The 17,309-nt window shown below is 39.2% G+C and overlaps 1 protein-coding gene across 5 annotated transcripts in view; it reads left to right on the top strand.

The window, feature by feature from the left end:
• CACNB2 (calcium voltage-gated channel auxiliary subunit beta 2) overlaps positions 1–17,309 on the top strand; it is a 246,214-nt gene that overhangs the window by 9,578 nt on the left and 219,327 nt on the right. For all 5 annotated transcript variants that reach the window (XM_036403351.2, XM_036403326.2, XM_036403358.2 and 2 more), the window contains exon 2: positions 1,212–1,304. In XM_036403351.2, the coding sequence (XP_036259244.1) occupies positions 1,212–1,304 (93 nt within the window). The remainder of the gene's footprint in view (positions 1–1,211; positions 1,305–17,309) is intronic.

The following is a 17,309-nucleotide window of genomic DNA, read 5'->3' as shown; positions in this document are numbered from 1 at the left end:
AGTTGATTGATCAACACAGTTTGAGATTTTTCTCTTGCATCTGGTGGGGGCAAGTTACCTGGATTTGTCAAATGATCTGAAGTTAGTAATGGCTATCTGTAGTCCTCCTCCGATAGTCTTAAACTGCAAAATATTTAATCACACTTACCACATGTGTTACTGCTAAGAACAGCATTCACATTTTGAAGATACGATATTAAAAATCTGCCAGTATGAGATTTTAAGTGTTTCAGCCTGCACTGGAGCCCACTCTTCCCCACCATGAGAACCAGTAAGCTCAGGCTCAAAGCTCTGAAGGTTGCACAGCCCAGAGGTGGTGCCATGGCAGAGTTTACAGTCTACACAGTTTGCACTCGCACAGAAATAAGTGGTTGCGAATTACATAGTTTTGAACTATGTCTTTTTTTTTTCCCTTGTAATTTAATGAAAAAATATTTATTGATGACCCATGTTTAATGCCCAAAACAAATGACTTTTTGTGGACACATGGATGCATTTGCTTTGTTTCTAAACCATGATTTTCTGTATTTCTAAACAATAGTTTTAAAGTTTTGTTTTAGCCAGCCATAGCTTTCTCCACACGTCTCTTTAAATTCCTAGTAGATAAAAGTAGATAAAAGATGCCTTGCTTTTTACTAGCATATTACCCCTTTCCCAGTTACACATATAGTCGTTTTTTATTGTGATACTGCTTTTACTTTCTTGAACTTATAGTAAAAAATTATTATTGTAAAATCTCTCTGAGTTGTAAGATTGTATCAACAAGTTGTTTGTCACTTCTTGCTTCTTTCATGTTCCCTCAGCTGACTTGGCTCATTGCTGTGATGTACTGGAGGCTGCTCCAGTACCTCCTTTCCTGCCTTGTTTATTTAAACTAGCTGCACAACAAACTGTACTCTTTAATCACTGTGACTTAGGTAAATAGTGCCACATCTATGTGAGTCTATAAATGTCTTTCTGAACCCAAATGTGAAAAAAGCCCAACAACAGCAAAACATTTAGGGCTCAATTGACCAAGCCTGGTGAGCATTTGCACATATATATCCCATCAGTTACTTACTGAATATGTGCTTATTGATTGACACAAAGCTGATAATCTGAATCCCTGATAGCTTGGGAGACACCGGAAGCTTTCTGTGCACCACAAACTAATGCTGTAATGCTGTTTCTCTAATCTGTATTTTTTTGTTGTTTTTTTTCCTTTAAAACAGTCTTACGGTAAAGGGGCAAGAAGAAAGAACCGATTTAAAGGCTCAGATGGGAGTACATCTTCTGACACTACCTCCAACAGCTTTGTACGCCAGGTATGGGCTTTCAGCTTCTGCAAGAGTGGATGGCTTGCTGGTATAATTGTTCAAAATATAATTTTTAATTTATTTTTTGTAAGTTGTCAACTCAGAGTGATGCTGTAGTCTGAGAAATAGCAGAAGTCTCTTCTGGCACAATGAAAAATATTTGGTTGCTATTGTTTTGATCTTGGCATAAAAATACTTTTTCATTTCTCATTCCTTTCCATGTATAGTGGTTACCCTTATTTTTGTTACTCTAATTCTGTCAGGTGATTAGAACTGGAGGAAGAGGCAGAGTCTGATGGAAGTGCCTAAAGTGGCAACATTTGGAAGAAAGAATCAAAACCCTACCAATCTTCAGGGTTTTCCTGCTTAAAATAATGCTGCATGAGGCAGTGTTAACCTAGATGCTTTCCTCCCACATCCCAGTGTTATTTTAAGGCATGGGTTGGAGGGGAAATCCTTGGCAGCATTTGTCCCCATTGTACTGATACTGGAAGGAGCCAGTAGAAGATGGGGCAGTGGTGTGGGCTTCCCTGTCCCAGTGTCTGTGTGTCTGCTTCAAAGGGAGAGATCCTGGTGGAACCCGTGGGGATCCCAGACCAGGGTAGGTGCTTGCAGGACAGCTCATTCTGGCCAACAGAGGGTGACTGGAAGTGTATCCAGAGCCCAGGGTGGCTCTGGTGCTACTGAGACTGTGCCCTAGAGGAAGGAGGGTGTGTGTCAATGGACGTGTGGTTGCCAGCTTGGAGAGCAGAAATGTACCCAGAGCACCACAGTGGCTGAGCCTGTGCAGGCTGAAACAGTTCTTCATGCCCAGCTGATTCACACCATGGCATCTTCAGTGCACACTTTGCCATCTCTTTCAGAGAGGTTCTGGAATTTGGGAACTTTCATAGCAGAGTTTTGTTTTATTTTTTTTAGCATAAGCAGGCATCACACCTCCTTCTCTACTGGCTTGTTATTCATGTCCCTTCATCCCAAATTATTTAATGACTTCATTGATGTTGCTTTGGTTGTATCAGTACACATCTCCTGTTTACAAAATTCTTTGACTTTGTCCTGCTGTGATTGTATTGGTAGGGTTTGTAGTAGGCTGTGGATTTGATAAAGTCAGGCCCTTATTACATTTCACTGTCTGTTGGACCTAGACATGAAATATGAATTGATCATGGGAGTTTTCAGTGGCAGTGTACTATATCAAGGTGGAAACCCTGGATCATGTAAATCACTTGTTCGGGACATTTTGTCCTGTCTTAAAATACCATGAGTCTAAGTAGTGTTTGAGAGTAGCAACAGGATCTCCCAGTTCCAAGGAATCTTTGTAAGGAATTCTGTGTTGCTGTTTTCCTTAGCTCCTTGTGGATGTTCAATTCAGCCTGGAACATTTTTAGCAGAGTATGAGTGTTTATTTTACACCAGCTGCACATGCTTCTTTGCCTTTCTTGTTTACCTAAATGAAATCTGAAGTTGGTCTCAAGTATCTCCTCTTGCTCCTCCGGTCATGGTGAGGAGCAGGGCAGAGAGGATCCACAAGGAGGGGGATCATCAAACCAAGTAGTGATGTTGAGGTGGGCTCCTGTAGTCATTGGACATCTGATTGTCTCCACAGAGTGTGAGGCATGGTTTATCAGCTCTCCAGAGCTACTATAGGAAGAAGGTTTGGTGACCTGTAGACTAAGTGTGTCTGTATCTTTCTGAGGGCTTTAAAGGGAGTGTGACATTAAGTGTAATTTTTATAGAAGAGATTTATGTATTTCCCTGAAATAAAATTTAGTAATTACTTGAGTGATGTAATATAAATGATTGAAAGATGAATAGGCTTCTGTGAAAAATCAGAGATTTCATAGATTGCTGAAGCAAAACTCAGCTTTGAAATGGTATTGTCACTGAAGATAATGAAGGGATGTTAATGGATAAATAATCAAAAAATAATAAATTAATAAATAAATAATGAATAAATGTTACGTGAAATTGTCCAGAGTAAGTTTAAAAAAAATCCCCACAAAACATTCCTACCAAGTAATGTACAGGCGGAGGCATTCAAGTTTTAGCAGATGTATGAGAGAAATAAATGCCTCTTCACAGCTGCTGCTGAGACATTTATGTCAGAGCTTGGATTCCATCTTCAGCAGGCTTTCCTGCTCTGATTCTTCTCCTGGGACAGGTTGGCTTCTCTTGCACTAAGGAAGAGTTGCCACCAACATGACCTGGGTGCCCAATGTTCCAGATATAAAACACAAGGGGGGCAGAGTTTTCTGATGGCTCAGCTGCTGTGCCCTTCCCAGAAACTCTCTTGCTATACATATTGTTTACCCCTCCAGCTATCTTGCAGGTTATTTTACATGGTATAAATGAACATAGTTGTTTTGCAATAGCCATTTATTTGCAGGAAAAGATATAAATCCATTAATTTTGTGTTTTTCCAAGATGGATGAAAACTGCAGAAAAGCAGGGCAGACAAATGAATTTAAACCCTATGGAGTCAATGATGTACCATTAGTTTCCTGTTATTTTACTTTAGTGCTGTATTAAAACCAAGAAATAAGTTCTTGCTCAAAAATGTTGTTTAATGGGGGTTTTGATCTAGACATAGGATACACACAACCTATTTGTTTCAGCAATGCTTATGATGCCTATAGCTGCCTTTTGTTTCTCCAACCTCCTTTCCCTCCCTCGATTCCTGTTTCCTTTCCCATTTATTTCTTAACTTCTCCTGCAACTTTTATGTGCATCTCTGCAAGTACTTCCCTCTGCACTGAAGAAGGAATCCTGGGGTTGTCCTGAACATTTTTCACCAGGATCTGTCTGCATTCCTCATAAAGAAGAAAAAATGTTTGGAAGGTGCTTTTGTGTGGTATTTAGCTGGCCTATCCCTGAGCTGGGGGAGCTGTGAGAGGTGTGCAGGTTCTTGTCAGCAGCATCGATGGAAAGTGGCAGTTCCTAACACAGAAATAAATTGTGGCTGGATAAAAGAAGACAACTACATCTGGTCCTGAGGAAATGTTATGCACATGGAAGGCAATTGAGGTATTTGGCAAGAGCAAGGATATAGGATTCAGTCTTTTGAATCCACAGAGCTTCTGGGCATTTAAGTTAAAGCTGCTGCAGAGGGAGGGGCTTCATGTTTATTGCTAACATTGATAAACTTTATTGTCTGGGTTTTGGTATTTCCTTAAGGACATATGCCCCTCTTGCTCCAGTATATATACCCAGCAACTTTTCTGCTATACATGCCACGTGCTACAGTAATAAAAATTATGCCAACTTTGTGCTCTCTCCTTCAAATGACTAAGTAACATTCAAATTGCTTGAAAACTCCTGCTGTTGTATAAGAAGAATGAAATGTGGTCTGCACAGCCCTGTGTGCAGTGATCTTTTCCATTTAAATCTGTTTTTGGAGTGCTGAAATAGAGCAGAGCAATCTATCCAGTATTGTTTCTGATGTGTATAAAAGAAGACTTAAACTGGAGCAAGAGCATCTGTATGTAATATAGAAATTAAACCCCCATTATTTTCAGTCCAGTTAGAGCTCCTTTGGGCTGTGAATTTTATGTATTGATATAGATTTTTATTAAAATTTTTACTTGTGACACTATGTATGAGATTTTAGGAGAGTGTTTGGATCATGTTCTATTTGTTTGTTGCAAAAAAAAATGTTTGTTTAGTTTTGTCTCCAGCATGTTATTGATGATATTCGAGCTTAAAAAAATAACAACAATTTGGCCTTCTTTTTATTTGCTAGCAACTACTGCTTGTCTTTTCAATAGCAGGAGAGGGAAATTTTTTCCTCTCTGTTTTCTTGTGAAGTTGTATTGGCAATTAAGCTGTGTATTTGGAAAGCAGAAGCATCATTGCACAGCAATCAGCTCCTAACTGAATGTAATAATGTCTTTAGGGAACCAAAGGACATTGTGTTATATAGTTTTCATCATCTTTTTTGAGCTTTGGAGTGATAAGCAGCTTGTTCTTAGGGTTAGTTATGAAAGACTGAATTGGATTTGAGCTGTAGTTGTTGCCATTTTGACTGATGCTTGGTAATGATTTTGTTCCCAAGGGTTTCTTCAAAATACAGATCAGACAACATGTTTTGCACACAACACTATGGCACTTCCCAGGAACATTTTTTTAAGCAAATTGCATGTTCTGATAGCATTACCTATTTTGTGGTTGTGCTTCTGGACCTGTCTTTGTCAAGGTTTTATTTTAAATCGTAATGATTAATCAGAGAGGCAGGCTAAGTTGTTGGGATTTTTATGTATTGCAAAGGCAGATTAGATTGTGAAATAGGCTGTTGTCTATGGACTGGCTTACAGAAATATTTAAGGTTTTACAAATCTGGTTTTTTTTCCTTTAAGTATTGGCTTGATGCCTGTTGTACTGTGTTCACTCAAAAACACAGCTATAAATAATTATGTAGGGAATTCATTATTCTTCTGCTTTCCTCTAAGGACTTTTGCCTAGCTGTGTAATTACCTATTGAATTTTATGAATGGTAAAACTAAGATTTGCTCTAAAAACCAATTTGAAAATATTGACTTAGTTTTGCTCATAAACATGCCTCTTAATCTTGATTTCACCAGAGGACTAGGCCGTGTCAGAACTGTTTTCCTCTTGTTTTAATTGCTTTTTTTCTTCCAGATGTAGAGCTTAGCTTTGATTTTTAATTTTTTTCCCCTTTCATGAGGGGAAGAGCTTATGTATTCAGCTCATATATGCAGCCTGCCAGTGAGGCTAGGCATTTACAGGCTGAACCACAAAGAACTGGTGTAGAGTGGGCACAGATATTAGCTTTGGTCTTCATGCCCAGTACTAACAATCTTAGGCTGAAAACCTGCCTGTATATAACCTGCTAGGACTATTCCTCCTTCTTGAAGACTATATGTGAACAAGATTGTGGCTAGCCAGAAGATCTAAATAAATAATTACAAATAGGGCTCATTTACCTATTAATATATTCTTTCATCCTTTGTGGGCTTCAGATTATAAGACATGTTTTGCTTGTAGAGAGAAAAAGGAGCTTTTTAGACTTGCCATTGGCTTTTACCCATAAAAACATGAGGTATGTGAGGCACTTTTAGAGGTATTGTGCAAATACTGATTATAATACATAAAAATATGTACCTGCTGCTCTGCTCAATTTTCTCATCTCCTATTTCTGGTGCAAATGTCTGGAGTTGTTTTGTTAGATTTTTTCTGATCTCTTTATGCAGATTTCACTGAAAGCCACATCAGTGATGCTTGTGGCCTGTGCTTGCTAATGTGGTTGCATTGAAGCCTTACATAAGTGATAAATTCTAGAAAATCTGCTTCTTTCAAACACATTAAAACTGTTATTATTGTGGTGCCCTATGTTTTTCACCATAAATTGTAAGTTATTAAAAGAAATGCATTGCGCTTGGATAAATCCAACTCACAGTGAGGTTGGCATAGGGAGTATGATGTGTGTACTGCTCTGTTCTTCTGGTGACAGTGGGAGCTACCAAATTTCCCTCTGCAGGCCACTTCAAATCCTGTGTGACTTCAAATCCTGGGCAGGCACTGTAGTTTCAGGGTGACCTACTGCTTGTACTGAGCAAAGTGAATCAGCTCTTAGTCAAATCCACTGAGACTGCCTGTGTTGTGATGCTACTCCAGGAGTAGTACTGGCATGGGGAAAGCAGCTGTTTTTTATGTGCTTCTTGTTGTGTGAAGTATACCAAGTTCACAGCAGGGTGAGGAACTTAGAGCAGTGCAGGTATTCATAAGAATATGTCAGTTCAGCTGTTGATGAGGAGTTTCATTTATGGCTCATAAGTGAATAAGTAAATTGTTCTCAGTTCCTCAGTCATGGTAAAAAGCAGTTGGATGGGGAGTGGGAGGAGGAAGGACAGCTTTTAGAAGAGGCTGGCTTACGAGCATGGGGCTGGAGGAAGGGAGGTGGGAGAAAAGGACTTTCCCTTCTGATGGCACTTGCGGAGCTGCAGACATGGGGGAAAAATCACATTAGGCTCATTGAGCTATAGATTTCCTCAGCTGTAGTAAGAGTTTGAGAAGTCTCCTTTTTTGGCCTGGAGAGAATAGAACAGATGCCCCTATAAAGCATGGGATTTTGGCAGGCATGACTGGAGGGGAGATGGCTGAGAAAAAGCTGTCAGAAAGGAAGTTCATTTGTGGACTTCAATTCTTTCATGGGCCCTTTTTTGCCTCAAATGGTTTCTAAGAATAGAAGTCAAAATGTTGCCATGTGTTTAAAAAAAGCCCCACACACCCTCTAACCAAAACAAGTGGGCAAAACATCTTAATGCTCTTCTGACATGTCCGTTTATGCTTTTTGTAGCAGGGTAAGAGAAAATTATGGGGAGGGAGCAACTAAATGTAATTCTTTATAAAAACAGAAGGGTAGGAGCTCTCTTTATAGCCTCGAATGAGTGTACGTGTTTGATGTTACGTTGCATGCAGCTGAAGTCAACACATCCTTTTCCAAGGAGCAGTGGAAATTTTGAAGGTGGGGCTCATACCTGATGTCTGCTGAGATGATTGCCAGCATTGCTTTGGAGCTTGCTGAGATGATGGGTGGGTGGTGAGAGGTGTCTGAGAGGTCAGACGTGGCCTGCTGTGAGAGAATTAGGGAGATGCAAGCTCTGAAGGGAGGTAGGTGACATCCCTGGAGGGGAGGGGGCAGCTGTTGAACCTCCTTTGGAATTCCCACTGCTGCTGGCCATGTGCTTCTCTGGTTCTGCCAGGGAGAGGAGGAATGGGGCTCTCCAGTTGCTCAGTGTCTGCCACAGCCATCACTCAGCCACGCTTGGCAGCATCAGATCCATCATTTTGTAGCAGGGCCTTCAAAAGGTGTGACAGGACTCGGGCATGGCTGAGCCAGGGGGGTTCTGCAGGTGACAGAGCTGCCTCCATGCAAGGAGGGCGAGGAGGAGGAGGAGGCAGGGGCTTCATTGTTTGGGCAGGCAGAGGTGTGAGGGGTTTTTAAGCATTTAGTGAAACTGGTGAAGGATTTTTGGGGACTCTTCTATCATGGTGGATGGCATATAGAATGAGCAGAAAGCCTAGGCTGGGTTAGGCTTAAGCCTTTGTCTTTGACCAAATACCTTTATAGCTGCTGATTGCTCTCTGACTGTGTCCGTATTTCAGCTTTGTTCTAATCAGAGTGGGCTTTGCAAGAGCTGAACCTCTGAAAAGCCTTAGAGCTGTGCTCGGAACCTCCTTGCCTGTATTTGCTGCTTCCTTGTGTGGGGTATAGCATTTTTTCCTTTTTCCATGGAAAAACTATGCAGTTGTAAACAGTTAAGATCAAAATTACGAATAGGATTGAATGAGAATCAAGTGTTTTGGTTTATTTTGTCCCCTGCTTCTCCCAGAAAATTCAGTGTGGTTTCTAGTTCTTGTGTGCAGCATTGTCTATAAATTTGTGGTGAGATGCAAGGTTTATTATATGCTATCATAGAGTCTTATAGTAAGTACAGACATACAAAATATCTGCAATGGAAGAAGGTTTCTGATGCATATATTTAATTATAGTGAATGCAGAGACTGTAAAAATGTTTTATGAAGATAAATGCAGTATTTTTACAACTTTTACTTATGGGCCTATCTAGTAGGAAAATTTTTTAACAAAGCCCTAAGATATGGGGGTTCTTTTTAGAAATAACATGTTTTAATTCACTTGCAAAATTCAGTTTATAATTACATTTAAGTGCATCATCAACAATTGTTTAGTTCCTGAAGTGTTTTCTTTAATTTTCAATATTGCATTGATTTTTAGGGTTTGCATTTATGCTGTGTGGTTTTGATTGAGAACAAAACACCTAACACAAGGGAACAGTTTGATCCTCTGTAAAGCAAATGTCATATTCTGCTCCAAAATGCAGGCAGATTCATAGGAAAATAACTGCTGTTTGGCCAATGTGCAGCAAGCTGCTTCAGTTTCTCTCCGTTGTGAAGATGAGCTGCTCTCAGTTCCTGGCAGGGCTCAGGGAGTAAAGAAAGATCCCTTGCAATTAGCCAGGGGGATTTAGTGAATCTTTTGTTTTTCACAATACTCCACCAGTACATTCCTGCTTCAACTCAGGAGTGCTTAGTTTCATCCCTCACTAATAGATACACTGCAAAATGTACATGCCATTTCTGTTTAGTTAGTCACAAAATTGCCAGTTTTATGGACAGTTGCAGCAGAGAGCTGTCTCCTCTTGGGCCATGTGTTTAGACAGTATTTCCAGTGCTGATTATATGTTCCTGTATACTTGAATGTTGCTTTTTTTTGTGATCTCACTCAGACTTTGCTGGAATACTAGGTTCATTGAAAAGATTTATGTGCCAGTACTTTTTAAATTGATTGTAATTCTCAGGAATTTAAATATTTTTTTTTGTTATCAATTTGTAGAGTGACATCCATGTAAGCACAACTTAGTGAGTGTTGTTTCCACTGATGGTCACATAATATTTTAGTTCCCAAACATGACTGGCCTGAAAAACAGTAGGACCTTAAGCAAATCTATGTATATAAAAACACTTCTTTAAAATCTGATATTGTAGAATATATGAGTTCATTTTCCTGTGCCAAAGGAAATAAGTAATTATTAATACTCTTGAGATTATCAATTCAAGAGTTACTATTAATTCTAAGCACCAGATAAACTTGTGCAGTATTAATTCTAAGCACCATATAAACCTGTATTGCACTGTGTGTTAAATGGTTTTAATCAGATGGTTTACTAATAGGATAATCAGGTCTTGGATAGGACAGAGAAGTAATTCCTGCAATCAGGCAGGGAGTTGAAAGAGGGAAGGATGGATGAAGTGAAAAAGGCATAAGAAAGATGAAGTGAAAAAGGAGAAATATAATTATACATGCTTTTGATATTCTTCCTCCTATTGTCCCCACTGGTGTTTCCAAGTTTTCAGTTGCTTTGCAGATTGAACCTGGGGAGTCATTGCAGGATGAAATATAACCTTCTCTTTTATGCCAAATTACCTTTAATTGCTATGTCTTTTATGTTAGAAATATAGCTTTAAGCCATGGTTGATCAGATGGCTCTGAAAAGTGTCCTTATCAGATCCTGCTTTTTCATGGACTGAGCTGAAGGCAGGCATCATTGCTCCTGTAGAAACATGAAGCACAGCTAGTTGGGTTTATTTTTCCTACAAATGGAGGAAAGTACAGCATATGTTCAGTAATCTCCCCTTGCTACTTTTCTAAAAATGTGTTATTGCATGTGCAGTTCTCTGAAAAATCAATCACTTTGTCCAACTTCTTTGACCTTATTTATTTTTAGGAATCCTTTTGAAAACAGTAATGTGTCAAGGAAATGTTTGTTTATAATAAGGAAAGATTAAAGACTATTTCAGCCTTGTCCTTGAAATAATTGCTGAGAAAATGGCCAGTGTTAGTAATAGAGTTTAATCAGGAGTTGGTTGGTTTTAAACACCTCTCTCCAAGATTAGCTACAATTTATCCATCATCTGCCAGTTAAACTGAAATGGGAAAAGGATGCTTTCCTAAACTGCTTGTGTTGTTAAATAAAATGCTGAAATAATATGTTAAAGTAAAATTTCCCATCCTTAGGGGAAGTGATGTTTGCTCAAACTCCATAAACAGTTTGAAGATATTAAAAGGTTAAATTGTGTAAAATCTTCATGTTCCTGTTATTATCTGAGAAAAGTGAACAGTATTAAAATGCTATTACAGACATTGCAAAGAAATGAAAGCACATCAATAGATTTAAACAATTATGTTGTTACTATACTTTGAAATCTGAATTTAGAAAATTAATCAACACTTTATACAATAAATAAGTGTGATGATAAATTACGGTGTCAAGATGAAGCCTTGGAATGAGATGACAGAGCCAAGTGAAAGAGAGACAGCATCATTTTGAGGCCCAAGAAGCAGTGATTCATTGGAGATAGTCTGGAAGAATTGGCAGTGTGCCATGTGGTTTTTTTTTTATGGAAATAACTTAACTCTGGAAGGTTTAAGATTTTTTTCCTAGTCTTACTGATTAACTGCTCATAAACAAGAGCTACTTAGAACTATACTTGAATTTTTTGCACAGTTCTCAGCCTCCATTTGATATTTATTTATTTTAGAAAGATTCCTGGCTGTTTGAAGCACATAGGAGTATCTCATTTTATCTTTCTTGCAAATTTTTGCTACTCAGAGTTCAACTCACAATTTACTTAATTTGGTCCTGTAATATGCCTAAAAGTCAATGTGATATAATCCTGTTTGGCACAGCATTTGGGATTTAATCTGCTCTCTACTGTGGTACAGTTCATTACACCAGCCCAGAGCTCAGTCCTTACACTCAGAAAATCCTGTGACATGTGATGTCACGCTCTCCTTGTTAACCTACACCCTCTATTTTCTCTTAAAGCAGGGTCAGCTAAACCTAGGGTATTTCCAGCATGCATCAAGTGTATATAATTTGGAGAATATCCTATTAGTTCTTAAATTTTTGGAAGGGAAAATGGAGCCCAAAACCACTGGAAAATGTGTATTTTTGATACTACGTCTCCTGCTTGTAGCTATGGTTGTTTGATTGTTGATGTGGCAAAGCAACTTGTGGGTTGCTTGCTTTTAGCGTGGAGTTACTAATAGCCAGGGGAAATGAAGAGATGAAATAATAATGAAAACCACTTTTCCACTGTTTGCTTCATTAAATAAAAGAGAGAAAGTTCATCCTTGGGAGCAAGCATATGATGTTAGGATTTTGGGAGATGTGTGCATCATTTGTCCTTTTATCAACGCTGTAAAACAAAAGCCCCAGCCCCAGTTCTGAAGGGAGTCTTTGCTGATGGTTCCCTTGGGGTTGCTCTGAAATTAATCTCCTTGTACTGTGCTTCTGACTAAAGACTGCAGCATGTTGGTCAGAGGGTGGCATTGATCTTTTGTTTTTCTAATTTTTGTGCTGTAAAGTACTAACCTGTTTAGACTTGCCAGTGCTGTTGGTTCTGCAGGCTGTTTGCAAGTAAAGACAGACCTTGGCCAGATTAAATTGTTATCTCTGCTGTTTCCATGACAGTTTTAATTTTCCTCCATTGGAAAATCTGTAGTCGTCTTAAAATACTGGATCAATTTGCGCGTCCAAAAAGAAGAGTCCTTGATTTAGACATCAAATTATGTCCTCTTACTGCTTGAATATTTGGTAGATGGACTTATGGGAAATCCTACCTATAGGTTGTAAAAATTTAAACAGAAAATTTCTAGACAGACTTGTCAGCATACATAAGATTTTATTTTCCACATTAGGAAAGTTCACTGTATTTATAAAAACATTATTCATGTTTTTTCAGAGCACATGCTTGAAGTCAAGCAGATGCACCTAACAGTTAATCTGGCAAACATTTACCTCTGCTTGCTCTGAGTACCACTCAGGGATTTTGCTCTGCTAGCTCTTTATAAGGGTTTTTGCAAGGTCTTACCAATGTGGTACTGCCATCTGTGGAACAGGACCTTAACTTGTTCTTATTTGTACCAATGGACTTCCCTTTCAAGTCTGTTTAACTGTGTATGCATAACTAAATTTTTCTGTGAAAACGGTATTTTAGTGGTCATTCAAGAGTTGGAAATAGTTTCCCTTGTATTTCCAGGAAGACAGGATCTGCCTGAAAATGCATCATCAGTTTTATTACACAAGTTATCCCTGAAACAGAACACTCTGAAAATCTGAAATGTGTATAAACCCCATCTCTGCCAACTTGGGAAAGTGCTTTTCATTGTTTTGCGCTTGTTTGGCAGGGATATTGTCAGCCATGGGGCCAAGGAGGCACCCTGCAACAAGAGGGTGAGCTGCTGGAGAGCCATTTTCCAATGCTGCAGCTCCCAGACTGTGCTTGTGCTGCTTTGCTGGGCCAGTGGGGCTGCACAGGCTGCTCAGCTGGTGGGGAGGGGGTTTGGGTGCTCTGTCCCAGCAGTGTCCTCTCCAGCGCCAGGTGGTGTTGCTTGAGTGCTGCTTTGGGTCAAGTGCTGCATGCTGCTCCAGACGACTGTAGGAATGGTCCTGGGGGTTTTTGTCCTGTACACAGGACAGCCCCTGGCTGAAGAGCGTGGTTGAATCATGCCCAAAGCCATCAGATGTGGATGCCATAGTCCCTCTGGTTTTGCCCACGCTGTGGGAAGCCCCTGGGTTGGGAGCACACCCTGTGTGCAGCATGGCAAGCAGAGATGCACGTAAACACCATTGCCTTTTTCCTCACCCTGCAGTTTCCCTGGAAGGGAAGCAGTTTGCAAGGAGGCCCAACCTGCTGTGTGTTCCAGAAGTTTCTGAGTTTGGGCAGTGGCTGGACCATTTTCTCCGTGTGACTGCTGGACATTTCTCCCACACTGACATGTGTCTTGTTGGCATGGGTGTCCCCAGCTGCTAACAGGAGACTTCAAATCCTGTTGCAAAAGAATGTTTTAATGAAAAATGTATTGGAAATCGTGATGTCAGCAGGTGTTAAGTATGAGATAGGTCAGGAAGCAGACAGAAATGGAAATGAAGGTAATGTGTCAGCACAGAGAATTCCCAGCCTTTGTAAGCAGAATACCCAGAATACCAGGGTAAACAATGGGAAATTTTCCCACTGTGGCTACAAACAATTTACAGGGCCCATTTGCATTATAGGATATTCTAGGGATTTCAGAATAGAACCAATTTATCAGATTGCTAGCAGTCTGTTGTTTGTTAGGTCTCTAGGCACCAAAATGAGGGTGACTGAGGCATTTGGCTAAATGTTGTTTGTTCCTTATATGGTATATCATTGCCATTTAGGAGAGTGTCTATTAATTACTATCCACTTATGCAAACTTGTCTGTTTTTTCATGAGAAGATAGGGTACAATTTGAACTATTCTATTTTAGAATCTTTTTTTTTCCTTGCTTTTATCCTGATTTTCTTAGGAGAAATGGAGAACCTGGTACACAGTCTGTGTTGCTTAGCTCATTTTGCTTGCCTCCAGTGGATGCTGTTGGCATTTAGCAGGGAGGAAAGTACTTTTTGAGCTCATCTGAGCTAGCAGCGTCCTTGTGTGTGCTTGATGGTTATGGAGACAGACCAGCTCTTCCAGAAGTTGATTTGTATTGCCTAAATTGGTCTTGTGCTCTGGACTACTCTCCAGAAGAAGGAATTGTAGTCCCACTGAGTTCAGGGGGAACATCAAGGAGCTGGCTTTCTCCTTTATCTGCCTGTGGTTGGTTGCTGTGAATAGTCTCTCTTGCTCATACCTGTGTCTGATGCTCAGGCTTTCTTCTTGGCTGATGTTTCTGAAGTCATTTAGCATTAATAGCACCTGTTTAGCTATTGAGCACAGATTCAGCACACATTGCTATACAGTTTTCTGTGTCTGTACATCTTATTTCAATGGAAACCTTTTGCATCTGTTCTAATCATATGTTCTGATACCTGTGGGGTGTAGAAAACAGCAGCACATAAGCTGTTTTTAATTGTATTGCTGTTCTGCGTTTAGGAGTGACTCGTTGCTTTGGAGACTGAGTTGATAAAAATTTTGCACATCACATTAATCTAACACTGTAATTCCTGGGAAATATTACACTGAAAAAGCCCATTGTTCAGATGGTGCATGGTAACTTTTACTCTATGGAATAGTACTGTGGTCTTCATGAAACAGTCCTAGGTATAATTTTCTAGCAAATAAAAATAGAACACAAGGACTTTACAGAAACCAAAAAAAAATGATGCCTTGGAACTCAGACCTCAGGGAGAATTGGATCAAGAGTTTTAAGAGGCTTCAATTTCATTCTGTTAGTCATATGATTCATTGTTATTAATATCAGCCTTGAAGCTTTTCTGAACAGTGACATTTTTCTTTCTTTTTCTATATAAATCTAGTAGATTGATGACAACCACCTGTTTGACCAAGAGATTGGTTTTAAAACTATTTCAAAGCTCTTGTTTTATGTAGTGGTAGTTCATAAAGGGACAGAATAACAATTAATAAAAAAAAAAGGAAAACCTTATACATCTTTGCTCCACTTTAGTTTTATGATTCTCATTTAGACAAAATTTTTAATGCAGAACATAGTTAAGTGAGATACTTCTAAAATTTTTAGAACCAAATTGATTTTCTTCTTGTTTCATTATTTGTTTTTACTTTGTCTTGGAATACAGTGTCTCATGTCTTCCCTGATTCCCTCCCCCTCCCAAAAAGCCCAACCCCAAAAGAGCTAAAGAAGGGTCCCTACAAATCATTTTTGCGTATAAGAAGTTTTGAAGGTGAGGAGAAACTGAAAATAATGTTTGATGTGGCAAACAAGCATTCCCAATATTAATTGTAATGAAATGTGTGCATTGTGGGAATGACAAGCAAAAAAGTAGGAAACAAAAACAGTGGAGAGAACACTGGAAAACACTTGATCATAGTCAGTCTTCAACCTCTCACTTCAAAGACCGTAACACTAGGTCAGTTTTGGGCCTGCTTTCTGGGATCTGGGCCAAAACCATGTGAGCTTGGAGAGCTCCTGTCTGGGGCAAAAGCTTGGTGTTTGCTGTAACATCCTTCAGGATAAGTGCCAGAGTTTACAGCCTTTTTGTATCTTCTGGAAGTAATATTTTTGGTGTACTAAAGTTGCTATGGTAATATACTAAGAATGAAAATTCTGAATCTGGTAAAATGTATGGACAGTTCTTAAGCCACACTCCCTGGCTGTAATTTTTTTAATGCTGTAAGAAGACAGCATGATGTATTGCACATGTGAGTGAAGCTGAGCTTTGCTTTTTAATCCATAGGTTATGTGTGTTTGTGTGTGTGTGTGTGTGTGTGTGTGTGTGTGTGTGTGTACGTACTTGCTTTATTTCCTTTTTGTCTGGAGGACATAAAGTAGTTTTCTTGCCCTGAAGTTGTGGGCAGACTGGTGGGCACCTGATGTGTGAATTTAACCTACATTTTCTGAAGGGCAGTGGTCCATGACTTGCAGTGATTTCTTTTTTTTTTCAGCTCATGTAAACGACATCTGCTCTGTTCAATGTTGTGTTCATTCCAGGGACTTTCTGTTTATTGCAAGTACAAACTAGGCACAGACACTCCAATTTAAGAAATATTTAACTTCCTATAATTTGAGATTTTGACCTCCAGTTTAGGTTAGAGAGTATACCTCTATATATATGTATATATGTATATATATGCATATATATATGTATTGCATATATATATGCAATTCAGTCTAGTAGGTGGTGTTTCACCATGTTTTTGTTCAAGAGAGAGAAATATAAATGAGTGAGGAACAGGTAAATTGTATGAACATAATTAGCTGCAATGATGGGAGAATATTGCATAGACTGCAAGCTTGTTGTTTTTGAGTGTGACTTTCCCTGATCCTGAAGAAATGCAGACTCAATAGACACAAGTGAAAGTGTCTGTATCTTGGTGGAAAGGCTCTTGCCCCCTTGAAGCAGAGGCAGCTGATGCCCTGCAGTGACCAGTGTTGCAGTTCTGCATGGGCTGTGAGCAGCTGTCCTGTTACCCTGAGGGGATGTAGAGGCACTGGTTTGTAAACTAGTACATCCTACTCTTAATCTTTCTTTTTGAGCCCTGCTTTGTTTCATAGTACTTTAGGCAATCGGTATTTGATTTTTGCTGCCTCCACAAAACCACATTGTGTCATCCATCTGTTTCTTTAGCTGATAACATACAGCTATTCACAAAACATTGATCAAATTGGTGCCATTGAGTAGTGTTCTTAGTGTATCTTTAAATCTGGGGGCATGCCTTTTTTCTGTTCCTTGTACAGAGCTTATGCTAGTTCTTCATTTATTTTACCTGTGGAATAACCTGGACTTTCCACCCTGATCTAAAGATGCTGGCTGCCATGCTAAACTACTAAAGACTTGTGAAAGTTAAACATATTTCATTTTTATTCTTGCTTTTGTGGGAGTTTTAGATACACAGACTGGTTCTAGTCATGATGCTTTTAAATTTATGGCTTTGTTTTTGCTTGACAAGAAAGGAAGCCAAACTCTATAAGAAAATAAAATGTTCTCTTCTCTGGGATCAAGATGCATTACATATAATATATTATGCAGAAAT

This window comes from Molothrus ater, chromosome 1, assembly GCF_012460135.2.
Source record: "Molothrus ater isolate BHLD 08-10-18 breed brown headed cowbird chromosome 1, BPBGC_Mater_1.1, whole genome shotgun sequence".
NCBI lineage: Eukaryota > Metazoa > Chordata > Aves > Passeriformes > Icteridae > Molothrus > Molothrus ater.
Note: the sequence above shows the minus strand (reverse complement) of the source record. Positions and strands in the feature narration are given on the sequence as shown.